This window comes from Rousettus aegyptiacus, unplaced genomic scaffold (genome assembly GCF_014176215.1).
Source record: "Rousettus aegyptiacus isolate mRouAeg1 unplaced genomic scaffold, mRouAeg1.p scaffold_m13_p_17, whole genome shotgun sequence".
Lineage (NCBI taxonomy): Eukaryota > Metazoa > Chordata > Mammalia > Chiroptera > Pteropodidae > Rousettus > Rousettus aegyptiacus.
This window is the reverse complement of record NW_023416292.1, coordinates 2,345,771-2,371,800: the sequence shown is the minus strand read 5'-3', so window position 1 is coordinate 2,371,800 and position 26,030 is coordinate 2,345,771. Positions and strand designations below refer to the sequence as shown.

General features: G+C 50.9%; 1 protein-coding gene across 6 annotated transcripts in view; it reads left to right on the top strand.

Annotated features, from left to right (window-relative positions):
* The window catches only part of PIK3C2B (phosphatidylinositol-4-phosphate 3-kinase catalytic subunit type 2 beta), a 61,648-nt gene that overhangs the window by 11,279 nt on the left and 24,339 nt on the right, over positions 1-26,030 (top strand). For 5 of the 6 annotated variants that reach the window (XR_001596314.2, XM_016140172.2, XM_016140187.2 and 2 more), the window contains exons 2-13: positions 8,720-9,736; positions 12,979-13,079; positions 13,677-13,831; positions 14,125-14,245; positions 17,146-17,257; positions 17,380-17,459; positions 17,856-17,919; positions 19,398-19,544; positions 20,196-20,229; positions 21,081-21,276; positions 22,306-22,428; positions 25,749-25,916. Coding sequence is in view for 5 of the 6 variants with exons in the window: in XM_016140172.2 (XP_015995658.1) it covers positions 8,807-9,736; positions 12,979-13,079; positions 13,677-13,831; positions 14,125-14,245; positions 17,146-17,257; positions 17,380-17,459; positions 17,856-17,919; positions 19,398-19,544; positions 20,196-20,229; positions 21,081-21,276; positions 22,306-22,428; positions 25,749-25,916 (2,231 nt within the window). In the remaining variant the exon portion in view is untranslated. Of the gene's footprint in view, positions 1-8,719; positions 9,737-12,978; positions 13,080-13,676; positions 13,832-14,124; positions 14,246-17,145; positions 17,258-17,379; positions 17,460-17,855; positions 17,920-19,397; positions 19,545-20,195; positions 20,230-21,080; positions 21,277-22,305; positions 22,429-25,748; positions 25,917-26,030 lie in introns of those variants that run through there. The other variant, XM_016140196.2, reaches the window with a different exon arrangement.

The window sequence follows — 26,030 nt, the reverse complement described above, 5'->3', positions numbered from 1 at the left end:
TCTAGATTCTGCTTAATGGGCTGGTCCGGGGAGTTTTCCCAGCCCCACAGGAATCCTGGAAAACTAGATCCCACAGGGCGTGGCTGGGTAAGCTGGTCTGTAGGTTCAGCTGGAAGTGACAGAGGTGGCACCCTCGGCCTTGCAGTCAGCACTCTTGGTCCTTGCAGGCGGCACCCTGGGCCATGCAGGAGGCACCCTGGGCCTTGCAGGAGCTTGTTTTGCAGGAAGCAAATGGCCCGGTGAAGCAAAGCTGAGGCGATGAGGCGGAGAGAGCTGGTGGGGCGGCAAGGCCTAGGGAGGGCTGCTGTGCGCGTCCCTCACTGCACCCACGTTCTTAGGTTCTTCTTCCTTTACCCTGCATGGGGCCTATAGTACCCACACGGAGGCTAGGGTTTCCTAGATGTTGCCGTTTGAAAATGTTTCACGGGGAAAGTGTCCCTGAGGAAGTTTCTTTAGGAGTCCCCGCAGCTGGGGGCCAAGACTGGTGAGGCGAGTTCATCCTTAAGCTCTTCTCACCCCTCACCATCCTGCTCCCCAACTTCTTCTGAGGGCTGAGGAAGCTGGAGTAATTCTTTAAAAAATTTTTTTTACATTTTAAATTTTTTTATCGAGGTAACATTGGTTAATAACAAAAATTTCAGGTATACAACATTGTAACTGACATCTGTGTACTCTGCTGCATGCTCATCATCCAGCCTGGTCCTCCCGTGTTTTATATTTGACCACCTTTGTGCTCTTCGACCTCCCCCTACTCCCTTCCCCTTCGGCAGCCCCCCTTCTAGTGTCTGTATCTATAAGTTTTGTTTTGTTTTGTTAGTTCATTTGTTACTTTTAGTTTTGTATTTCATATATGAGTGAAATCATATGGTTTTTGTTCTTTTTTCCATTCGATTTATTTCACTCAGCATAATACCTTTCATTTCCATCCATGTTGCAAAGACAAGATTTCATCTCTTTATAGCTGAGTAATATTTCATTAAGTGTGTGTGTGTACTACATCTTTATTCACTCATCTGTTGACGGACACAGGTTGTTTCCATATCTTGGCTATTGTAAATAATGCTGCAATAAACATAAGGGTGCATATATCTTTGCAAATTAGTGCTTTGGATTTCTTTGGATAATTACTTAGAAGTAGAAATGCTGGATCATGTGGTAGTTCTATTCTTAATTTTTTGAGGAATCTCCATACTGTTTTTCACACCGGCTGCACTAGTTCGCATTCCTGCCCACCGTGCTCTTTGGAGGGATCTCAGCTGATCTGAACTGGAAGGGCTGATTCTTGGGGCGGTGGTGGATGAGGCCAGGCAGGGGGAGAAAGCAGGATGTGTGCGCTAGATAGAGAGGTGATGTGGCTGCTCTGGCTCGTGGGATGGCTCCTGGTGTGGAGATCCACACACTGCCAAGACCTTTCTTTTCTCTTTGCAAAAGGTTCCATTCAGCTGGTTGCCAATTCTCAGTCCCTAGCCCTGTCATCCAAATTGCCGGCTCTAGGAAGGAAAGTTTTGAGAGGAGCCATGAGCTGCCTCACCTCTTCCACTCCTGACTTTCTCCCTACTCAGATCCTGAATCTTCAGGGTGTGTGGTGGGAGCTGTGATCTCCAGGGATTCTGTGTGTGCATGTGAGACTAGAACCAACTGCACAAATATTTTCCAAGCCAGGATTGGGGGACTCTGGGGCTCTGAATGCAAACCCAACTCGATTTAACCATGTCACATAGCCTCCTATCACCTGGCCTTCTGGCCGTCTAAGGACTCAGAAGGCTTTATGCTAATGTTTGTATCCACTTTTGCTTCAAATTAGTGGAAGTCCAAGATAGGCCCAGGAAATTCCCAAGAGAGATGGAAAGTAAGTTCCAGTAGGAAAGACTGAACCATGTGGGGCCACTTTGATTTGCCTCAGAGGATGCTAGAGAGGGCTGTCTGAGTGGGTAGAGAACGCAGACAGTCATTTTTTGTCTCCCCGCATTTGGAACTAAGTGAGAGCCACACAGACGGGCCACAGGTTAGATAATAGAAAGACTTTGTTAGTGTGTGTGATTCAGTGACGGAAGCTTGCAGAGTTGTATAAAACCTGTAGGTTTTCAGTATGGAAGTGGGCATTGGATACACACCTGTTTGAGGCAGGGAGGTGGCCTATGTGATCTTCTTGGTACACCTTGCTGACAGAGGAATCGGACTCCTGGCGCGGCACATGCTGACTTTTCCTGCTAGAGCTGGGGTGTGGGAGGAAGAGTCGAGCAGGGCAGCCCATATGCCTTAGGGGTGGGTCTCTGGCTGCACAGCCAGTGGGATTTGGGGTCTGGGTAAGTGTGGATCTTGGAAGATGGATGGATAGGGGCAGGAGGCCTCTCTGGAGAGAAAATTCTGGAAACCAAAGGGATTAAGACCTTATGGCCTCCAACCCCTTGACCCATCTTGTCCTGAGAGGAGGAGCTTCCCAGAGCCTGTCCACCTTCCACCCACAGCTGGTGTCAGCGCTGGCCCCTGGGCCCTCCCTCTCTGGCACGGGGACCGAGCAGAGCCAGCTCACTGGAGGGAGTACCCTCTCCTTTCTCTCCACCCTTTGACTCTGAATCATTGTGTGGCTCAGCCCTGACCCCATTTCCTCCCTGCCGGCCTTCCGCCATCTGTTGGCAGCTGTGCAGACCGAGTTTGGTGCCTGGCGCTGCTTAGACCCTGGCACCGACCTGCTCGGCCTTACACATGTCCTCTTTCTTCACCAACTGACTTGCTTTTAGTGCTTTTTTGGGGTCTCTTTCCACAGTTCCCTCTTGCTTTCCAAGGAGTTCTGAAATCCTAGTTTGCGGGTCAAACCTGGCTGACCATTTGAATCTCCCCAGGGGCTTAGAAACGTTCAGAGTCCAGGGACTCACTCTACTGAGTCAGACCCTCCAGTAGAGGCACCAGGAATTTATATGTTTGAAAAAGTTCCCAGATGACAATTGAGAATTTGGACTATATATTAAATAATGTTATTGCATCAATGTTGAATTTCCTGGGTGGCATATTGTGTTTATATAGGAGAATGTCCTAGTTCTTAAGTGATTCAGGCTGAAGTATTTAGAGGTGAAGGGTTTGCATCTTTCAAATGATTAAGCGGAGAAAGAGTATGCAAGTGTGGGGAAACGTTAAAAGCAATGCATGCAGGTGGGAAAAGGAAACTGATAGAAATGACCTTTCGGATGATTTCAATCGGTTTTGAGCTGGATACAAGAGGTCACAGCCAGGGCCATCAAGGTGCGCAACTCCAGGAGGCACCATTCATGTGATTTTCTTTGTTCTGGTCAGGGATGTCATTCACATAGAACACAGCGGGTGGGCGCTTCTTGGGGTTGTGTGACACAGTGGTACAGGCCCCAGCCATCTCTTCCTGGATGAGCTGCAGAGTAGCAGAGACCCAGGCCCTTGTCCACCTCACCTCTTTCCTGGAACCTACATGGATATTTGATTTTTTTTTTTTTTAACCAAATTCCTAGTAGCCCTCAAGGACTAAAGGAACAGAGCAGTTTCTAATTTGTCAGCCCAGCAGAGACTGGCAGAGAGGGAACTGAATTGGGGAAGGGGGCGTCAGGAAACATGAGAATCTGATTCCTGAAATACTTCGTGCACTGCCTCTTCTCCCAACAAATGAAATTTGGCCTGTGAGTTCTCACTAGCTCCCGGGTCGTTGGGACAGGATGCTCCTGCCTTCCCTCTTGCCCTCTCTGGAATCCCCCTGTGCCATCTGTGGCTGCTCTGTGCCTTCTCTTAACTTTTAGGGATGGCTCTCCTGGTCCTAGCGGGGGGGCGGGGGGGGGTGCCGCCTATCCTGCCTCCTCACAAGGGACTACCTGGAGCCTTTTGGAAGGAGCAGTTGCCAGTGTGGCCCGGGGTGTGTGCTCTGTCAGCTGGGTCTCCTTCCCTGTGCGTGGCTGACACTCTGGTGGTGTCCTGGCCGGGAGCTGTGGGGGCGGGGGGAGGACGGTGGGGGAGTGGGGGATTTGGGGGGACACAGACAGTGGTTAGAGAGGGGTAGCTCAGCTTTCCTCATCTGAATTCCAGCCTGGGAAGAGCCTTGGGAGCCAGGCCTGCTGGAATGTCTCTGGGCCTTTCTTTTATTTCCTCCCAGGGCTAAGGAGCGGCTTAGCCTTAGGTGGGGTTTGACTTTGGAGTCCTCTGAGGAATTTTCCTGAAGGAATTCAATAGGTCAGAATCAAAGACTCTCAGAACTGGCAGGCACTCAGTGGGCTTGTGTGCCCACCCACCTGCCTTTATACAGGCCAAACCCAGCCTGTTAGTTGAAACCTAGTCCTGTGTTTGAAGGACCCCAAGGAAGGACACTATTTGCATTCTGATCGCCCATCTCCATGTACAAAATTTCTCACCACCTATGTCCCAGTTCACATACATCTTTTTCACTGAAAATGAGAGGAATTTGAAACTTGAGGAGCTTAATGGCGGTGACGGATCCAACGTTTAATTTTGAATAAAATGTTTGAGACATGTACAGGTTTCTATCGGGAGCATAAAGAAAGGGCCCTTAGTTCAATCTAGGGGATCAAAGAAAGGCTTTCCGAAGAACACGGTGTCTGAACAGGCTTAGAAGGCTGAGTTTGGAGTCACATTGGCAGAGTGTTGGGAAGGACATGCCCAGGAGAAGGAACAAAATCACAGAGGTATCAAATGCATGGTAATGAGTGGTTGGAGAGGAGAGGGAGATGTGGGCGTGATAAAGGCCTTGTGAAGGAATCTAAGAGAGAGCCTCCGAAGGGGTTTAAGCTGGTGTGAGATGATCAGATGTACACTTTAGAAAGACCCTCTGGCTGCTCTGTGGAGAAAGCCTTAAGGAGGGAAAGGTTAGTAGGAGGAAGAACTGTTAGAAGCTGTTGTAATAGCCGGTGAGAGACGATAAGGGTTTAATTAAGACAACAGCAGTTAGGCTAGAAGGAAGGACTAGATTTGGGAAGTATCAAAGAGGAAAAGTTGGTAGGCCTTGGTGGTTGGATATGGGGTGAAAGGAAGGAGGAATCCAGGACGACCTTAGGGTTTCTAACCTGGGTGACTGGGTGGTGCCACCGTGGGAACCGGGAGGGAGGAGAAGGGGTGGGGAGGAAAGAAGGAGGTGATGGTTCAGTCCGAAATATTTCGGGTTTGAGATATGGGCGGACAGACAAGCCTGAGGGGGCTGCGCATTTGGAGTCATCAGCACGTGAGTGGAGTGAGGAGGAGATAGAACTGATGTGGCCGCCCAAGCGGAGGGCGTCGTGTGAACGGGGACTCAGACTGGAATCCCGCACCCGCACCGACGTCGCAGGGGTGGACAGAACGGGAGAGCAGAGACGGCGGATAACAACAACAACGGCAACACAACGGGGTCACGGAAGCCAGCGGGCGGAGGGTTTAAGGAAGAAGGGAATGGTCTGTGGAGCCCGATGGAGCAGCCGTGTCCATTGACTACAGAACTGGGCATCGTTGCTGGGGCATTTTGCGAGGAATGTTGGGGGCAGATGTCCGGAGACAGCAAATTGAAAAGTAATGGGAAGGGAGAAATGGGGAGCTGGCTGGGCAGGAAAGGAAGAACAGAGAGTATTAGTTGGAGGATAAATGTCAAGGGAGAGTGCTCAAGGGGTAGGGTTTTTTTTTCTTCTTTTCTTTTTAAGGCTAGAAGAAGCTTGAACATGTTTATGTGCTGAAGAGAGAGACCCAGTTAAGAAGAAGTGAAGATACAGGGGAGGGAGAGGGAATTCATGGAGCATCATCCTGACAGAGACCCAGAGGATGGGGCACGAACACAAAGAGTCGTACCTCAGCTTCCCCTGAGACCAAAGGAAAAAAGAAAGGCTGAATGCGAGTGTGGATGAGTTAGTGAGGGAGAGAGGCACGGCGCTGGAGGGATCCTTTCCAATCGCCTCAGTTTTCCTCTTCGCAAATGGTATCTGGTTAAGGCAATTTTCAGCTCAGGGCTGAAAATCCACAGCATTCTGGATGGAGAGGCTTAAAGTCAGTCCAGCTTGAAGCATTTATTCTAGTGTCTCCTATCTAAAGCACTAGGACCTCTTTTTTTGGAAGACCAGTTTTCCGTCTACGGGCAGCTAAGTTCTGGGTATGCTCATCCAATTCCTTTGAATTTCAAACAGCAAGACCACCTTGTAGATGAAAAATAAGGGTGGAGAAAGTCAACAGGCAGAGGAATCAGCAGAGTGCTTCATGTACCCTGAGTCCGGGTGTGGGCTAATAGGTCTTTGGGATGCTACTTCCTAAAATTTGCTCAGCCAGCCTTGGCCTTTCAGGGTTCTGTGCCTGTGCCTGACAGAGGAACTGGGTTCTGGGGGGTGTGGGGGCGCACACCTCAGGTTAAGGGGTACACTTGTTCTAACTCATTTTGGATCTGATGGAACTTGCCACCCAAGAAGCTATCTGAACCTTTTTTCCTATTGTTGTTTTTAACTTTCTAATCAAGAGGAAGGACGTGCTTCATATATTTGTTACCTGCTGGATAAAGCAGTACAATGGAATGTACAAATTTTGATAATTTTATGAAATCATAAACTTCTTGGCTGCTGGCAGTAAGGATCAGAGGTGACTACTTCACACATCTCCCAAGCTGATCCGAAACAGACGCATACAGCAGGTCCTCAAATAACATCATTTCGTCATAATGTTGATGAAAAAATAAAATCTATTCCCAGCCGAGGCCCTCGTCTGTGTGGAGTTTGCACGTTCCCTCCGCGTGTGCGTGGGTTTTCTCCGGGGACTCCGGTTTCCTTCCACATTCAAAGCTGTGCCTGTTAGATGAATCACCGTGCCTTCGTGGTCCCTTCTGGGGGAATGCGGGTGTGAGTGTGAGTGCTCCTGCAATGGCAGGAAGGGCATCCTGTGCTGGATGGGGTCCCACATTTCGCCCAGGCTGCTGGGAGAGACACTGGTCACCCATGACCCCGAATTGGAATAAGTGCGTTAGAAAATGATTATCTCACTTGTTTCCATTCATCTTTTTTTAAAATGGATGGATAGCTCACAGTAGCTCACATTTATTTCAATGTTTACTATTAGAAGTGCTTGAGGTCTTTACTTCAAAGTATGGTGATGTTTTTTTGACCAGAAATATGTTTATACCAGCTAGCCTGTGTTGAAATTGGTTTCGTTATATGTTGTTTTATTTAAAGTCGCAGTTTTCAAGAACCTGTCAATGACATTAAGTGAGAACCTACAGCCCACACAAAGGCCCGTGGTTCTCAGCTTTGGCTGCAGACTAGAATCTCCTGGGGAGTTTTTAAAAACATCACTGCCCTACCACAGACCAGTTAAATCAGAATCTCTCAGGAGAACCTTGGCATCAGGACTGTTCTTATAAGAAAGTCCCCTAGTGTTTGTAACGTGCAGCCAGAGTTGAGAACGCCGAGCCAGGCTAACCTTGTCATCACAGCCATTTTGTTCAGTGTCTTTTTTATGTCATGGCTTCTAAAGAAAAGGGTGCTAACACTGGAGTAAATGAAGGGGACTGCTTGCAACCAGAGGCCGCTGGCCTTAGAGAGGCTCCGGTCACCCATGTCTCTTCCTGCATGGCTTCCTGAGGGCCTAGGGAAAAATTAATATTTTGGCACAACTGTAATTCATCAGGCACTCCGGTCCCACCTGTTGGCAAGCTTTGTTTAATCACTCATATTGGTGTATTTTGGGAGGATCCTTGTGTAGTCTGAGTAATTATAAGGTCTGTTTCGTAGAGCTATATTATACTTTTCATTTATCATTTTATTGAGGTATAATTAACATACAATAAACTGTACATATTTAAAGTGTACAATTTGATAAATCTTGACTTACGTATATACCTCTGAAACCATTACCACAATCTAGATATTTATCATCCCCGAGTTTCCTTCCACTCCTTTGTAACCCATCCCTCTTTTTACCCCTTCTCAAATAGATCTGTCTCAGATAGATCTGCTTTTTGTTAATGTACATGAGTTTTCATTTCATTTTTCAGAATCTTATTTTATCTAAATGGAATCTTACATACTCATACTCTTTTGTCTGGTTTCTTTTACTCAGCATAGTTATTTTGAGATTCATCATGCTATTGCATGTGTCAGTAATTCATTCCTTTTTTTTTTTTGCTGAGTAATATTCAGTTGTGGCGACATATCACATATTATTAATCTTATTCACCGGTTGCTGGACATTTGGATTGTTTCTGGTTTTTAGATATTATACACAAGGCTGCTATGAATATTCATGCATAGATCTTCGTGCGAACAAGTGCTTTCATTTTCTTGGGTAGGTAAGTAGGAGCATGATGGTTGAGTCATATGGTAGGTGGGTATTTACCTTTTCAAGAAGCTGCCTGTGTTCCAAAGTAGTTGTACCATTTCACACCCTACCAGCAGTGTCTGAGAGCTGTCCTCTCTAAACGGACTGAAGAGCCCTTGTTTCTGTCTTCTCCTCTTAGCTGATGCCAGGTGCTTCTTTCTTTCCTCAGGATATGTGGGAGAGAGATGAGGATCGGAGTTAGGGGCCCAGAGGTGGAGCCGTGTGTAGATGAATGGAAGGGCAGATGGCTGTAATAGATAGATCAGTAAAGTTGTCTTAGTATCTGTTTTTTTCTCCATCTTTCTATTTCTTTTCATCTTTCGTAGACACTCGAGAAGTAGGCAGTGGCCCAGATGATGTCACCTACGTCAGATTATTAATACATCTCTTTTTGTAACTGAATGATATTTTTACCTCTCACCCGCAGATGCCCAGACACCATGCCACAACCCTGCAGACCTGACACTGGCAGGAGGTAGAAGACTTCCTTGTTTCCTCCGTCCCCACCCTCACCATGTCTTCGACTCAAGGCAATGGGGAACACTGGAAGTCCCTGGAGTCGGTGGGCATCAGCCGCAAAGAGCTGGCCATGGCGGAAGCCCTGCAGATGGAGTATGATGCTCTTTCCCGGCTCCGGCATGACAAGGAGGAAAGCAGAACCAAGCAGAACGCAGATTCCTCTCTCATCAGCTGGGATGAGCCAGTCCTGGACTTCTACAGCAAGTCGGCGGGAAGGCAGAAGGACCTCAAGCTTTTACGCGGTCTTTCTGGCTCTGATCCTACCCTCAATTACAACTCGCTCTCCCCACAGGAAGGGCTGCCCAACCACTCTACCTCCCAGGGTTCCCAGCCTGGCCCAGATCCCTGGTCCAAAGGCTCCCCGGCTGGAGACTATCTTTACATTTTCGATGGTTCGAATGGAGGGCTCTCTTTGTCCCCAGGACCAGAAGATACAGATGGCTCTTCTAAGAAGCTGTCCCCACCTCCTCTGCCTCCCAGAGTCTCTATCTGGGACACCCCTCCTCTGCCTCCCAGAAAGGGATCCCCCTTGTCCTCTAAGATCTCCCAGCCCAGTGACATCAACACTTTTTCTTTGGTCAAACAGCCTCCAGGAAAATTGCTAGGGCGTCAGATCCTAGAAGAAGAGGAGCCGGGAGGTGGGGGTCCGGGATGCCTACTGGGCTCTGTGGACTACGATGGTATCAATGATGCAATTACACGGCTCAACTTGAAGTCAACCTATGATGCAGAGATGTTGCGGGATGCCACCAGGGGCTGGAAGGAGGGCCAGGGGACCCTGGACTTGGGCAAGGATGCTCCTGGAAAACCTGTGGCCCGGAGCAAGACCATGCCTCCTCAGGTGCCCCCCCGCACCTATACCTCCCGCTACGCCAACCGAAAATGTGGGACACCTGGCAAGAACCACCGGATCTCTGCTGCTTCGGTGAGGACCTTATTGTATTTCTTGTGTCCTCCTTTCCTCATGTCATTCAGAAATAGAATAGTTCCTCTGTCTTCTTTGTTGTTTCAGATCTGCTACATACTCATCCCTTTCTTCCCCTCTGTCATCAGGGCCCTGGGCCCTGGTGGGGGAGAGGAAAAGGGATACCTAGAGATATGGCTCATTTCTAGGGCCAAGTTTTGTATGTCTTGTGTATTTTGTGTATCGTCAGGGCGCAGGTGTTTTAGGATCCCAGTTCCTATTGTGTGCCTGCTTAATGACGTGAGGGCTGAACCGGGGTCATGGCACTCATCGTTGACTCTGGCCGAATGGCCTTATGGACTGGAACATGTTGCTTCTGCTTTCTGTCTTTCTGCTCTGCCAAAAATGCTGCATGGTGATGAGGCTCAGTCTTCATTTGAACTGTTGTTTGGTGCTCATTGGACACCAGACCCTGGTCCAGACGCCCCCAGGAACCCTGCATGTTGGTCAAAGGACTTTTGGTCTCTCTCATTCCGAAACTGGCTTGTTCTCACTCTCTCTCTCTTTCTCTCGCTCTCTGTGAGTCTCCCTTTCTGTCTCTTTCCTTCCGTCTTTCTTTCTCCCTCTGTCTCTCTCTACCCTCTCTCTTTGTCTATCTCTCTGTGTCTCTGTGTATAGCTCCCTGTTCTCTCTCTCTCTGTCTCTCTTCTATTGTGGTAAAATATACATAACATTAAATTTACCATCTCGACCAGTTTTAAGAATACAGTGCATCAGCATTAAGTACATTCATATTGTTCTGCAACCATTACCACATTCATCTCTTCGCATTGAAAATATTTAGAAAAAACATGCAGGATAACAGTAATAATTTTACTTTTATCTGTACCTAATATAAAATAGCAAAAATATTTACAAAGAAGCACAGCGTGGGTTTGAGGGCAGCTTTAATCTTTTTTTCTGGTTTAAAAAGTACCAGCAGCATCTCCATGGGTGGGACCTGAAGACTGCTTTATGTTTCCCCTGAGGCCCTGGAAGCCATGGCCCTAGAAGAGGTCCCCTGCCTTCCATGGCTGGTGACTTCTGTAGGAACAGTGTTCCACCTCATCCTTGTTTCCTCTTTATTCATTGTCTAAGGGACACTGGGGCTTTCCCACCTTGTGTCCCAGCAATTGGGATCCTTCACAACTCTGGAAAAGCTACGTGGTCCTTCCTTCCTGTGCTTCTGCTAAGAGAGCCCTTGAAAAGCAGCATCGGCTCCTGGGATAAGTCACAGCTGTAGAGCTCAGGGATTTTTAAAGGCCCTGCTCTGAGAGGTGGGGCTGTTCCCGCTATTTATAGGGACAGACAGAGTCCTATTCCCAGCTCCGAGTTCCCGCACAAGGCTGGGCCTGCTTGCTGGGTCCTGCCACCCTGGTAGGTAGTCACTTCTGTGGTTCCCTCTACCCGCCCCCTACTCCCTTCCCCTTCCCCCAACCCCTGTGTGTCATCAGAGTTCTGACAGGGAGCTCTGTCCAGAGTCTCCTTGAAGAAGCTAGGGCAAATCACAAAAAACTCTTGCCCATTCTTAGTGGGAAAATGCGGCCTTGGTCTTCTCCAGCTCAGCTCAGTGCAGGGGCCCATCCCACTGGGCAGGGGGACCCCTCGGGCCTTCGGCCTGTACCCCCACCCCGCCTTCGCCGGGCTTCCAGACGGAGGGACCCTCCTTATCCCAGACCTGCGGAGCCAACTCTGGAAATGGTTGGCTCCAAATGCCAGCTTGGTACGCCCGCTGCCAGCCTCAGCACGGCAGACTCCCCCAGTCAGCACCGGGCGATGCCACCAGGGCCTTCCAGCAGGGCGGACGTAAGTGGCTTTTGTTTTCCTATGGAACCAGGGAGTGGTACTAAAAGGGCATGAAAATGGCCTTTCAGTAGCTACTCTGTTCTCTCTCCTTCCCCCTCGCCTTCCCCTCCTCTCTCTGTCTCTCTTTCTCTTTCTGTTGCTCCCTCTCTGTTGCTCTGTGGCTCTCTCACCCTTGCTTTTGTGGGTTAATTGCTGACAGTGGTACTATTGTTTTGACTGGGACACAGGCACAAACTTGGCAGGGCCAGGGCCTCACATGTCAACTGCCCCCACTGCCTCCCTCTCCTCCCCACTCACCCAGGGGAGCAAGGCTAATGGGAGAGGGTCACTCAGAGGAAACACTGGATATTCAAATGAGGAGCTCAGTGCTGCCATCTGCTCCAGGGGTGGGAGGACATGAGAGTAGCCAGAGGGAGGATGAGGCGAGGCATTGCTGTGTGCGTAGACCTAAGCTTTGGGCTCCCCAGAGGCAGCTGTTGGCACTGACTGCCAACTCTCCATCACGGCCCGCGGCTTCATTCCCCTGGGGGGCCCTCCCCTGGTGGCTCTAGGCGGTCCCACCAGGCAGAAACCTGTCATGCACCAGCTCCCCTACTTCCTGCTCCTGGGGGCTTGGAGGCAGGCCTAGCCAGAGGGCTTCTTTAGCACTCTTCAAGGGTGAGTGAAAGCAATGCTTGGACTATGGGAGACAGTTTGAGGTCTTATTGGAGAGAATCCCCACCACCCGCCACCACACATGCTTTCTTGGGCAGGAAGCGGGGCTCAGGCAGGCTCCCTGACATTGTGGCTATTTAGAACCAAAAGACTGGAAACCGGAAGAGCTAAGCCTTCTAGCAGGTTCTCTCCTGCCCAGAAAGCTGTTCTGACCTCAAATAGCATTGACTGAGAAGGCACGTGTGTCTGTCATTGGCTCCATGTAAGGGGTCTTGGTCTTTCTCTGCTTTGGGTCCCTGGGGCTTACTGTGGATGTTGAGGCTTTTGCCCAGGGCCCAGCTCCACTTGCCCTGGCCTCCATGGTGGAGTAGGACAAATAGCTGCCTGCCCAGCTCCCCACCAGCTTCTGGGGGCACCCCTTAAAAGGCAGCCCAGTCGCCCAGCAGTGCTGTGCTTATAACCTGCTGGACTGAGCTTAGACACTTGTCCCCTTGGGAAGGAGGTTCGGCCACACTTTTGTCCATCCCACTGAGGCTTCCAGACTCAGCCAAAGCTTCAAGTTTTCTCTTTCAACTTTGCTCTTGGTCTTCTAGGATAGCAGATAAATATATTCCTGCATTTCCCATAGTTTCTTGGGCTCCTTTCACTGAATGTTGAATGCCTAAAAGTCCTCCCACCTAGAGTTTAATAGTTTCGATCGGGGAGCAGTGGGAAGAGGGTGCCGTGAGGGAAACGGCACTGAGTCAGCTGCTCTTTTCTTAAAGGCGGGCTCGCGGCCCCACACCGTCGCCAATGGCCACGAGTTGTTTGAGGTCTCAGAGGAGAGAGATGAGGAAGTTGCTGCATTTTGCCACATGCTGGATATGTAAGAGTTAAAGGATGGGGGTGTAGAGGGTTGTGGGGCTGGGGAGGAGGGGTCACCTCCCTTTTTCTAGGAAGGAAGAAGAGCTACATTTAATAAATTTCAGTTCAGAACTATGGGATGCTTCCTACAACAGTTGTTTGTGGACTTTATGAAATCTTAGAAATTTCATATTTTTTACAAAATTCATAAAACCTCCACCTAATGGTCAAATTACCTCATCACTTCAGGCTCAGTTGCCCTTAGGAGCAGATGCACCCCAGATGGAGATAAAAGTGTTATCTGGAGCTAAAAAAGAAAGGAAGTGGATTCAGGAGAATTTTCCATTGTACTTAGCATGGAAAGCTTTGTCATTTTAGAGCTGTCCCTACTGGTTCACTGCTTGGGAAACATTTTGCAACTGTAGCAAATGTGTCAAGAACACGATTCCCCAGAGCTGCTTCCCCACAGCCTTCATCCTGGTCTGCAGATGCGGAAGGCCCTGTTGAGTGGGGACAGAGGGGCCCTCAGGCCCCAGGGTGGGAGGTCCCAGCAGGCCTGTTCTCCACTGCTCTCTTCTGAAGGTAGAGCGAGGATCCTTCTTCCTCTCTCCCTGCACAGCCTTCGATCTGGCTCTGATATCCAAGACTACTTCCTCACCGGATATGTCTGGAGTGCTGTCACCCCGAGCCCAGAGCACCTTGGGGATGAGGTCAACCTGAAGGTGACAGTGTTGTGTGACAGCCTGCAGGAACCACTCACTTTTACCTGCAACTGTAAGTTAGTGGGGGAGGCAGGGTGAGTCTCCTTGGAGGTGGGGTGGGATTCTTTGGCCTTAGTTCTCACCTTACCTTGTGGCCCAGATGAGGGGCAGTAAGGAAGCTCCTTTGGGAGACTGGCTCTAGGACCAGCTTCTTAGGTCCATGGTCACTTCCTCTGCCCCCCAACTGCTCTGTCTGGTTGGTGACAAGACTGTGGCATGCTTACCCAGGAATGGGGGATCAGGATCGACACCGAGCCCTGCCTTCCTCAGTGTCCCCACATTGCTTCTCTGCCACACACCTTACAGGCTCCTCTACTGTGGACTTGCTCATCTACCAGACCCTGTGCTACACCCGGGATGAGCTGAGGGATGTGGATGTGAGTGACTTTGTGCTGAAGCCCTGTGGGCTGGAGGAGTTCCTGCAGAAGTGAGTGAACTGGTGGGGACAGGCGGGGTAGGAATTGGCACTGCCTTCTGGGTAGTAGGATTGTCAGGGGCTTCCTAGCGGAGGTGCTGGGCTCCAGGCCTGGGGCTGGCAGCTCCCCCGTAATCCAACAGGCAGGACTCCTGCTTTCTGGGCACACTCTCAGCCACGTCGCACTTTCCCCGGGAGCTCCATCTTCCAGCAGGGTTGGCCGGCTTCCTGAGCCAAAATTGTGGAAAGAGCCTGGAGCCAGAATTAGGCAGACTAGGTCATATCTGCTTGCAGACTTCTGCATGTAGGGAGATGTGTGCGGGGTGGCAGGGGGACTGTGTGGGGTTTTCCTCCTGCCCTACATTATATGTGGTGTCCTTATGGTGAGGAGCAGAAGGAGGACTGGGCTGAAGTGCTCAGTGGAACCTAGGGGAAATATTCCTGTTGCTCTCTCTTCCTCCTTCCCCTGACATTAAGCCTTTCCCTGCTGGCATATGAGGTTGGTTATCTTCCTCAACAAAGGCTGGCTGCAAGCACCTCTACATCCAGTGCCCTCTGCAGCAAGCGGCCTCCCTGGACAGTCTGGTGTGGACCAGTGACAGCAATCTCCTTTCCGCTGTCTGGGGGCTCTGGAGTGCTGGCTGGAGGGGGGATTACACTGCTCAGGTGGTACAGCTGGGTGGCAGGCCGTGGAATCAGCCAGAGGGCAGCAGGTAAGAACAGAGAGCTGCTCCCCTCTCCAGACTTCTGGTTTCCTGCTGCCCCGGGAAAGGAGAGGCCCGTGTCGTAGTTCCTAGGAGAGCCTGTACGTGCCACCACTTGCCCGTTCTTTTACATCAGGTGTGGATGCAGGACGGTTGATCTATGGCCAGAGCAGTTCTCAGCTGGTTTCCTTAACCCGAGGGATGCTGAGGGCCTCTGTGCCCTCAGCTGGGAAAGGAAAGGTGTGGGGCCCCGCGCAGCACGACTCTAGGGAGAGCCGTTCAGAAGTTTCTGTGTGTCCCTGCTTTCTCCTGCAGGAATGAGAGCGGTTCTAGGGCAGAGTCTCCTGGCAGAGAGCTTCCCAGGCATCCTGCCACTGTTGTAAGCAAACAAAAGGCAAAGTATAGGTCACGCCATATGGCTGGTTTGGGTTCTGGCTTGTCACTTACTAGTTGTGAAACTGTGACCTTCAGTTTCTTCTATAAGATATAGTGAGGATTAAATGAACAATCAGTAAATATTAGCAGGGAAGGACCAGTCCAAAGAGAGGAATTCGTGGGGATTGGATTGGATGGATACTGTCATTTCCCTTGACAGTCCCCTAGTCCTTGAGTGTCCAAGTCCAGAGATGGTAGATAAGCTGTCAGGTTCTGACTTCCTGCCAAGACCCAGGAGGAGTGCTCAGGGTGAGGTGGAACAGGTTTGATGGTCCTGGGGTCACGTCTCCCCAATCTAACCTGAATGCACGCACAGGAAACCCTTCCACGGAGAAGGTCGAGCAAGTCCCCAGGGGACCCGCGTCCATGACTCTTGTCTAGGAGCCCCATCCCCTGCCCTGGTTCTTCTCTTCCTCCCATCAACAGAAAAGTCCGAACTCCTGAGCACAAGGCAGCTGCCTTGGGTGGGATGGAAAGGACCCTCTAGGGGCGTCAAAAAGCTGCTGACTCTCGAGGGTTTCCCACCCTGTCTAGCAGGAGGGGCTGATGCAAGGGGGAATGGCGGGTCCAGGATGCAGGCTGCTCTCAGATAAGAACTCCGAGACAGTCCTGGGGGAGGGTTGGGTTTCCTGCCTCCTCCCTCACTCCCACCACACTCTTCCTTCCTTCCAAGGCGCTCCCACCAGACCAGCCCCACAGCTCAGCCTCTTTAGCCCCAGGTTTTGGCTGCAGCTCAGACTTAGCAGGTTGGTGCCTAGATCAGAGGCTTGGCGCCTCAGGATGTGGAGAAACCCCCTTAAGTCCTAGCTGGACCCCGATTGGCCTTGGGCCCGGGGAACCTCTGTCAGCTTTGCACACACCCCTCCCCTTTTCTCCTTTTCTCTCCTCTCCATTGCTGGCCTAGACTCCCAGCTCTGCTGAGGAAGGAAGTCCCTTTCCGGCTTCTGTTTCCCAGCTGCTGGGACCCAACCCAGGCTCGCAGTGTTGGCCTGCAGGTGGGACTCACTCTGCCCCTCTTCTGGGTTTCCTTTTTGACTGAGGTGTGACTTAGGAGGGAGGAAAAAGCTAGGTCACAGGGGGACTCCCCAGGCCCTCCTTTTCTGAGGCTTTTGGGGCCGGGGTAGCGTCTCACGTGTTGTTGCTTGAGCAGTGGGAATAGCGTCCAGGCAGATGTCTGTCAAGAAGTCCATAGATATTTATATAGTTATTCACAATCAGGCAGGACCCACGGAGGGAGGAGGGGAGGAACCTTTGATGGGCTTTGGGATAACAGATCTAGAATCTTGCTGGGTGTTTTGCTTGGTTGATCTCAGCACCCCAGCTGGTAACAAACGGTGGTGGGTCCTAAGTCACTCACTGAGCTCCATGCTCAAGCTTGAGCACAGGCCGACTTCCAACATGTCGCATGTACCAAAGCCAAGAGGGTGGGGTTTAAACACTGCCCCCTGAGTTGTCCCTCTGTTCCCCACCCCACCAGAAGTTCCACCCTGGAGTAAACTGGCAATAACAATATAGGTAATAAATAACTGGGAAAGTCAATGTTTGTATAGACCAAGGGTTCAGTAATTTAGGTGGCTTTCGGTTAGACAGAACTTTGTTCCTTCCCTGAGCTCTACCATGACATTTTCCAGGAGCCAGGGTCAGGGCACAACACGTATACCATCCCCAGTACCTCCCCTGCTTCCTGTTTCTCTTTCCCCAAGGCTCAGGTCTTCATCTCCCTTCCCACTGAGTCCCCAGGATGCTAATGATCTTGTCCTCCTGTCCCACCAGCAAGCACGCCCTGGGCAGCCATGAGTACATTCAATACTGCCGCAAGTTTGACATTGACATTCGGCTACAGCTGATGGAGCAAAAAGCCGTACGCAGTGACCTGGCCCGGACGGTTCGTGTGGGGGAGATGGGGTGGCAGAGGGTGAAATGGAACATGTTCAGTGGAAGTGGGCCAGGGGCGCTGGGCCGAGATGAAGACACCACCCCTCCCTGAATAGGGCACTTCTTACACAGGTGAATGATGACCAGAGCCCCTCCACTTTGAACTACCTCGTCCATCTGCAAGAGAGACCAGTCAAACAGACCATCAGCAGGTGAGAGTAGGTACCATCTTGGATGTGGGCCAAGCAGGAAGTCTGAGGGGACCCCGGCAGATACCCTTGCTTACCTTTCTGCCAGGTCCAGGGCTTTTTGCAGGTCTTGGGGGTGGGGCCCAAGAGTCTCAAGGGGAAGATGCCTGCTCCTGGTGTGTTACATCGCTTCCATATGGTGCTTTGCCATCATTTTCCAGGTGAGAGGTGGCAAAATAGAATGGACTCACTGTCCTTAAGTCTTCAACAGTCTTCATGGGACACATGGAAAGAGTGGGAATGCCTTCAAACTGGATTTAGATTCCTGAGCTGTGGAGAGGGAGGGAGAAAATGGGTCTCCCAGTGCGCGGGGTCTGTCCTGACCTCTCTTACGACTTTTTCCTGCCCCCAACTCCCCAGGCAGGCCCTGAGTCTTCTGTTCGACACTTACCACAATGAGGTGGATGCCTTCCTGCTGGCTGAGGTGAGTATGAGTACAGATCCTGGGGCAGGCCCAGCTTCCCAAAGCTCCTTCCTTCCTCTCCCCCAGTCCTCCTGGGATCAGCCAGCCCTAGAAGGGGTCTGGAGTGGATACTGAAGATGTGTCAGGAGAGCACTTTTTTCATTTCCCTGAGTCCTGAGCAAACCGAGACCATTGACTGTTGGGCAGCTGGCAAATGTGTGGAGAGGGGCTCTGCTCCTCTGTAGAAGCGGGTCAGGAACCATGCCCAATCTCTGTCTCTGGAGTAGGACGTCTGCGGGGGTGAGGGACATGGCTTTGTCATCCCCGCTGGTGTACTTGAATGTGCTCTGGGTGTGTCTTGTGAGCAATGAATGCCCAGAAACCTCTGATCTGGGAGGTTTTGCAGTTTCGGTGTCACGAGTGGAAACCATCAGGAGGTAGAGGGGCCCAGAGGCAGGAAAGCGCCAGGACTCTCTTCACTTGGAGTTTGAAACCTCAAACCCATAAGAATAAACATATGCCCCAAATGTTTTGAAGCTAACAAAAATTAGATCGGGATCTTCAACAACAATCCCTGGCTCACTGATCCAGTCAGTAGTGCTCATGGACTCTCTTCCCTTTTGGGGAGTTCAGCATTATATCTAGTTCAACCCTCTTCCCATTGCCTGAATCCCTTCTCTAGCAGCCTCTGCCTGACCACTTCCTGTGATGAAGGGGGAGTTCTCTGAACACCTTTTCTGCGCTAGTCTAGCCATATGTTTGTTAGTGGCTGCTCTGGACAGAGCAGCATAAGAATTGTCTTAGCTTTTAGGGTGTTTGTGTTCCCGATGGAAAAATGGAACAGTAACATAAAGCTATCGGTAGATAGAACAGGGTATAATGAGTTAACCAAGGCCTCTTGGAGAGGGATAGGTAGGGGGACTAGCCAGGGAAGCCTTTGGGACAGAGGTTGGATTTTAGTTGGTCCATGATTTGAATATATGTAGGTAATCGGGGCAAGACTGGTGAGGAAATTCCAAATGAGAAAATTGCAGGAGCCTAAGTGCAGAGGGGACCGAGTGGGTGTGGCATGTCAATTGTACTGAGGCAAGATCTGTGTGGAAATTCTAGGTGGTAGTGTGAGAAATAAGGCTGCATGGGCAAGTAGGGCTTCAGTGTGGTCTCTTCGGCCTCCTTGCTATTCCCTATGGATTGATTTTATTAAAACTGCGTGTCTCTACGGGAAACCATGCGTGCGTTTGAATAGTTTAAGTAGACTGCAGCTGGGAATAAGAGGCAACTCAGGGAGATGGCTGAGAGAGCTGGGGAACGTGGGTGTGCCTCATTTAATTCAGTAGGAGCAATTATTTGCTACTGATGGATGTTTGAAAATAAAGCATGGATTCCACTAGTCGCTCCTGGGGTTCATGAGCCCACACTCCTCCCAGCCTGTTCCTTCAATATGGGGTGCTGGAGGCTGAGAGAACTAGCCTGCCAGCCTCACTGTGCCCCTCTCACAGGGGGACTTCCCACTGAAGGCTGACAGGGTGGTCCAGTCTGTTAAGGCCATCTGCAATGCCCTGGCCGCCGTGGAAACTCCCGAGATCACCAATGCTCTCAACCAGCTGCCCCCTTGCCCCTCCCGCGTGCAGCCTAAAATTCAGAAGGTAATGGGGCCCAGAGCGCTAGCGTGGGGGAAGGGGAGGAGAGGATGTGTATAGGTGACTGGGTAATAAGCTATTCAGCTACCAAAAGGCTCTCCTCTCCACCTCCACCTTTTGTGTTTGAACAGTTTAACCACAAGAGTTCTTGGGAAATGGATGCCGAGTGTGTCCCCTCTTCCTGACGACGAGGGTGGGCTAGGGTCTGTCCCCTGGGACTGATTGCCGGGAGCCCAGACTCGCAAAGGCTTTACTCACAGTCACTGAGGCATTGCCTGGCAGTCTGCAAACCCACCGGGATGGAAACCCAAAATCTCCCCAAGCCAGAGGCTCCGTGACTCCACACACAGTGGGGGCTGTGTGCTGTGCAGACAGGGCCGACATGACAGGCGCTTGGTCTGCAGTGGAGTGGCCTGAGGGTTGGAGTGTCCGTCCCATCTGGGTGGACATGATGATTTTACTCTTGGCCTGGCTCACTCTGTCCATCACGTGGATCTGGTATGAACCATGACTCCGTCCTCCCTGGGGAATCTCTGTTCCTCAAACTTCAGTCCATTCTGGTCCAGATGAGCGCAGCTGTGAAAAACCTTTCTTCCAGCTGTGACAGGAAAGGCTTGTGGCCCTGAAGCTCCCCTCCCTCTCATTTTTCCCCAATAGGACCCTACCGTCTTGGCTGTGAGGGAAAACCGAGGTAAGGGAACTGCTCTCCGTCTTTATCCATTAGGGGCAGCTGCAAACTGTGGACTCTGCCCAGATTCCTTTTTCTCGCTGGCCCCCTTGATTGATGGGTCCAGGTCTGCCTATGTGTGTGTGTTTTCCTATAAGAGGCATGGACACAGCTGGAAAGCACATTTCTTTCCACAAAATGTTTTCCCATTATTTTTACTAGTTATTCCTGTGGTGTCCCTGGGAGATGGTGATGAGGTGGTGTAAGTGTGAGGGTGGGGGTGGTGAGGCAAAGTTAGCCCTGGGTTCCAGATGGGAAAACTCTCCCTTGGGAAGGTCATGATTATTCTCCGGGCTGCTCACAATCCCTGCGTTTCCAAGTTAGGGTAGGCCTAGGGAGAAAGTGATAAAGAATTTTTCGCTAGGATTTTCCCTGAGTCTTTTAAGTAGAACTTTGGCCTACAAAGCCCATATCTCTGGGATTTTTGGTCAGTCTTATGGGTTTCATGGACCAATAAAGTGTCCCAAAAAGTATTATTTTGGGGATTAAAATAGAAATCGTCAGCTTATATTTTGCCAAGAAAACTTAAGTGATTCCACTATTTCCTAAAAAAAAGGACATTTAACATTAAAGTTGCAATACGTAAAAATAAGGACATTTAAAATTTAATACGTCATTTTATGAGAAGCTCATGACATGCTCCTCTTTTTTTTCACATTCTACCACAGATGGGTGAACTTTGTCACAGCTATTAGAAAACTGGCTGGCATTTGGGGACAATTTCCTAGAGTATCCCATCCTACCCAGTACCATGGCAACAAGATGGGGCTCATTTAGGCCTCATGACTTTTCCTTCTGACCCCTCCCTTTCACAGAGAAGGTCGTGGAAGCCTTGACAGCTGCCATCTTGGATCTGGTGGAGCTGTATTGCAGCACATTCAATGCAGACTTCCAGACAGCAGTGCATGGGAGCCATAAACATGATCTGGTACAGGAGGCCTGCCATTTCTCCAGGCGCCTGGCCTTCACCGTCTATGCCACCCACCGCATCCCCATCACCTGGGCTACCAGGTGAGCCCAGGGCTTGATGGCCTCTAGGAAGGAGCAGAGTTTGACTTTCAGATGGCAGTTTTGGATCTGTGGCATCATGGTGCATAGTAGCTGAGGGGGAGAGCTGAGAGATTGAGGGGGACGTGGGCTGGGACATCCCAGAGGAGAAAGTCCCCTGAGGAGATGGAGAAGAGGCAGCAGTGGGCAGATCTTGCCGTTCCCTCTCAGAGCTGGCTGCATCGGCATCCCTGCCCCCTCCCATCCAAGGCCAGCTGATGAAGACAGGTGACAGATGGCCAGGCTTCCCAGATCCAGTGCATGCCCCTTGGCCAATAACTGTAGTTCCCTGCAGTCGCACAATGGGAGGGGGTGGGGAGGTGGGAGATGACCCTTTGTCTGGAGCTCCCTAGGCCTGCAGTGGTGGGTGGGTGTGGAGAGGCCCGTTCATTTGGTAATCCTCAGCTCCCCAGCATCCAAAGCCTGGGGGAATAGGCCTTTGGCTCTCCCTCCTCCTCTGGGGGCGCCCCCCCCTCCCTTTCCCTTCTCTCTTTGTTCCTCACTTAATGTATTCCTCTGGGCGATTGGCAATGAACAAAGGAGGCAGCTTGGGAAACCAGGGCCTTCTCTGACCTCTTCTGTCAGGCACCTGTCACGGACCACAGGGACCCCCATGTGCTGGCATTCACGTTGGCATATGTCGTTTTCATCACCCCCCACCCCGCCCTTCTCACCTGCGCATGCGCACACAAGTGTACGCCGACCCCCGAAGGGCAGGAGTTGACGGTGAGGAGAAGGCTGTTTGGCTGGTTTTCCACGAAGAAGGAAGAAAAACCATGTTTCAACATGGAGCTTGAAGGGGGCAGAGGGATCCAGGTGTGCTTCTCCCGGAGCACACCTCTGCAAATCCAATTTGGCTGCCCTATGATCCCACGTTGTGGTCCTCAGAGACCCAGAGGAGTTTTACTGGGCGAAATGGAGTTTGGCATTTGTCGGGTGACTGAGATGGGGTTTGGGAGCTGAGTGTCCCGACCCGCTCCCTTTCTCTTGTAGCTATGAAGACTTCTACCTCTCCTGCTCCCTCAGTCATGGCGGCAAGGAGCTGTGCAGCCCCCTGCAGACCCGAAGGGCTCACTTCTCCAAATACCTCTTCCACCTCATCATCTGGGACCAGTGGTAAGCCCTTCCCCCAGGCTCCTGAACACCCAGACTCTGGAGGAGGGCCCCACCAGGCTCTGTCACCAACTCCAACTAGACAAGTAGTTCAATTTCTTGCGTCTCCACTTCCCTAACTCTTAAATGGGGATAAATATAATTTCTCCTCCTCAGGCTGTTATGGGACTCCAGTGGGAAGTATTCACAAAGGCTCTTTGTAAAGCACAAAGGACCACATCCACGTTAGTCATTAGTTTTAATGATAATTCCATGTTTTGATCTTGTCTCCCTTAAAAGGTTTCACTGGCTTTTCTTCTCCAAGTTTTCACAGAATAGAGAGAAGGTCTTATTATAGATGGAGAAGGGAAGGTTGTCTGAAGGAAAGAGCACAGAGAAAGGCTGTATTCTACTTTGTTTCTAGCCCTAGGTTCTCTTTGGCCTCTTCTGCGCTTCAGTTTCTCAAACTGTAAAGCGGAGACATTGGTTTAACTCAGAGACAGTTGTGGTACCAATATGAGAGAAGTTATAAATATGAAACCATAAACACAAGATAATAATAATCACCATTTATCAACGCTAATTTGCTGCCAGGAAGGTAGGCGTCAGCCAAGCGAAGCAGGAAGGAAATGGAGGCGAGCGCCCCGCGGATGGTTGCAGGTGTTTCTGAGCTGTGCTCTGTCCTCACTCCAGATAATCTGAAAGCCCTTGTTTGCTGCCCTGGGTTCACTTCCCCAGACTGACTATATCTGAGCAGAACTACTACTTCAGTATTTGGAGTTCAGATTAGAGAGACTAAGAAGGGTCTTTGGGGAGGCCAAGGATCCCAAAAGAGGTAGATGGAGAGTCTGTGGATATGTTGGCGGGGGTCACTTTACAGATGGAGAACTAGGGAGGCAGGCCCTTCCTCCTATCTTCACACTTATGTAATTCTTAGAGCAATAAAGGTGTGAATAAAGTCCTTTAATGAAGTATCAGGGCAGGAGAGACTCCTTGGAGGCTGAGGTCAGCTGCATTAAGTGGCTCCTGAGTTCACCATCCCCTTGGCATTCTCAAGCCTCAGTTACTTCTGCTGCCAAGGGAAGGATGCTACATAGTGCTCTGGCCCAGGCAGACCCCACAAAATTGGCCTCAGACCCTTTTCCCTTATAGTATCAGAGGTGTAGAAGCGGCCTGCCTGCTGTCCCTAAGCCTGCCTCTTCTGTGGGTCTCATTCTACTCCCTCTCTGAGATCTCTGCCTTGAGTCTCAGAGGGCTGGTCCCCTACCTAGAGCCTTGTAGAGGGTGTCATCTCAGCACTGCCCATCCAGGTGCTCCACCTTCATCGTGAAGACCAAGGCATTTGAGAGAAGGCACTACAGTGTAAAGTTCAGAGCACAGGCTTTGGGTGTGGTCCTCCACCCATCCTTCATGTAGGTGCAACTATGGGCAGGTCATTCAACCCAAAATGGACATGGTACTAGGGCTTACCCCATAGGGTTGTTTGAGAGCAGTTGGGATATTACAAGTAAAGTTTTTGGCGCAACACCTAGCACATGATAAATGCTTTCTTATTTGTCTTATTCTTAGCTGGGGAAGCCCTTTCAGTTCTGGTTTCTCTGTTCCAAGTGACTGACATAGTGATTTGTGATACATGGAGATATTTGTGCATGAAAATGTTATCTGTGTAGCCCACTTCAGTACAGTAGCCACAGTGTAACATAGCAAAAAGCACATAGGCAGTGTACACACAAGGAACATATCACACAAAGTGAAGCTGTGTTCTCTTTTTTACTGATGAGGAAACCGAAACGCAGAGGGGTGAGTTGTTGCCCAAGGTTGTAAGTGGCAGAACCAGGACTGGTATCAGCGCATCCCAGGAACCCTTCCTGGAGGAGGCAGCCCTTTTATGAGGTGTGATTTTGACGATTGGGTGGCAGAGAGAAAGGAAGGGGTTTCTTAGGCCGGGAGATGATTCAAGGTTGCAGCTAACCTACTCGTTATCCTGTCTGACTCTGGTGAAGGTTCATGAGAAGTTTGATTCGAGGGGTTATAGTTTTAGTTAGACAGTTTCTTCATTCCCCTTTTTCTCCAGATAAGAGGCTAGAAAAAAACGAGATCAGGCTTGGCTCCCTCTGTTCTTTGCCGTGAGGTCAGCTGATTCTCTCTCGCTGCAGCAGTACAGGGATCAGCTAACACTCAAAATAGGCCCAGCAGCCTTGCTCTGCCACCCAAGCCAACCCCCAACTTGGCATGTCCACCAGCTGATGGAGGGGCCCTAATTATAGCTGTGGGCCCCCCAGGGTAGAAGCTACTGGGACAGAGCAGGGCTCTGCCAGTCTCTGGCTGGAGGGAGGGAGGGAGGGAGGGCCTCTCTTGGGTGGAGATTCCCCTGGAGGAATGAGGGGCAGCATGGAGCCTGCTTTATCAGGACACTGCTAACAGTGGGGGTGGCTGCTTTGCCTCTGGCATGGAAGCTGGGCCCAGGCTGCCCAGAAGGGTGTGACAGTGTGGACTTTGGCCCTGAGACAGCTTCCCCAAAGGTAATGTGGGCCTTCCCTCTCTTTTTACAGCTCTACCTCACCCCACCCTAGCTCTTTATCCTGAACTCTGAGTGGGTGGCCGGGTGTGATTCTGGCAGGGGAGCCTGGGAGGGAACATCTGGGCTTGGGTAGTGGCGAGGGCTGTGTGTCCCAGTTCTTCTGGCCCTGCCAATGGCTTTCTCACCACTACCCCTCCACCCCTGAACTTCGAGAGGGCTCTCCTCTTTATCCCTTGGGCTTTGAAAATGTTTGAGATAAGAACAAATTATCTTGTGCCCCCAGAGGTTAGGAGAAAAGGGGACAGGTTGAGGACAGACAGGTGGAGGACTGTGGGGGAGGGTGAACTGAGGGCAGAGAACATGCTGCTGCTTCCTGGTTATTCTCAGTAGCAGGAAGTGGGGGAGGGATGGGATTGTTAACTGGAAAAGGAAGGACTGTCAAAAGAAGTAACTTCTTGATGGCCCTCTGCAGAAATCCTGAAACTGGGGCAGGAGTATGGCTTACAGTGTAGGACATGTAGTCACCTGAACTCTGAGATGGCTCTGTTCTGTCTGGTCACCATTGGTAGCCCCCAAATCAGAGATGTTTGCCTCACTCCACTGAGAGTCTGCAAAGACATCATAATGTGCTCCTAGGATCATCCAGTGGAGGTTTTACCTACAGTTTGGGACTTTCCTGGTTCTGTCGGAAGGCTTCCCCAGGGAACACATCTGTATCCTGAGAGGGAAGCCAAGTTCTCGGCCTCAACTTGACTTCCTGGGCCTCCTGTCTCTTGAAGCCCCAGGGGTGGCATCTCCTGATGCGGTTTCTTGTTCCCCCTAGGATCTGCTTCCCAGTGCAGGTGGACCGGCTGCCTCGGGAGACACTGCTGTGTGCCACTCTCTATGCTCTGCCCATCCCCCCTCCTGGGAGCGCCTCGGAGGCCAACAAGCAGCGGCGGGTGCCCGAAGCCCTGGGTTGGGTCACTACTCCGCTCTTCAACTTCAGGCAGTATGTGAGCCCAGGGTAGCAGCTTCTTGGCCTTGGAAGGGAAGGAGGGGGACAGAGAGAGGGTTGGCCATGAGGGGCTCACCAGCAGAGTCCAGAGGGTCCCAGCCCTGGTGG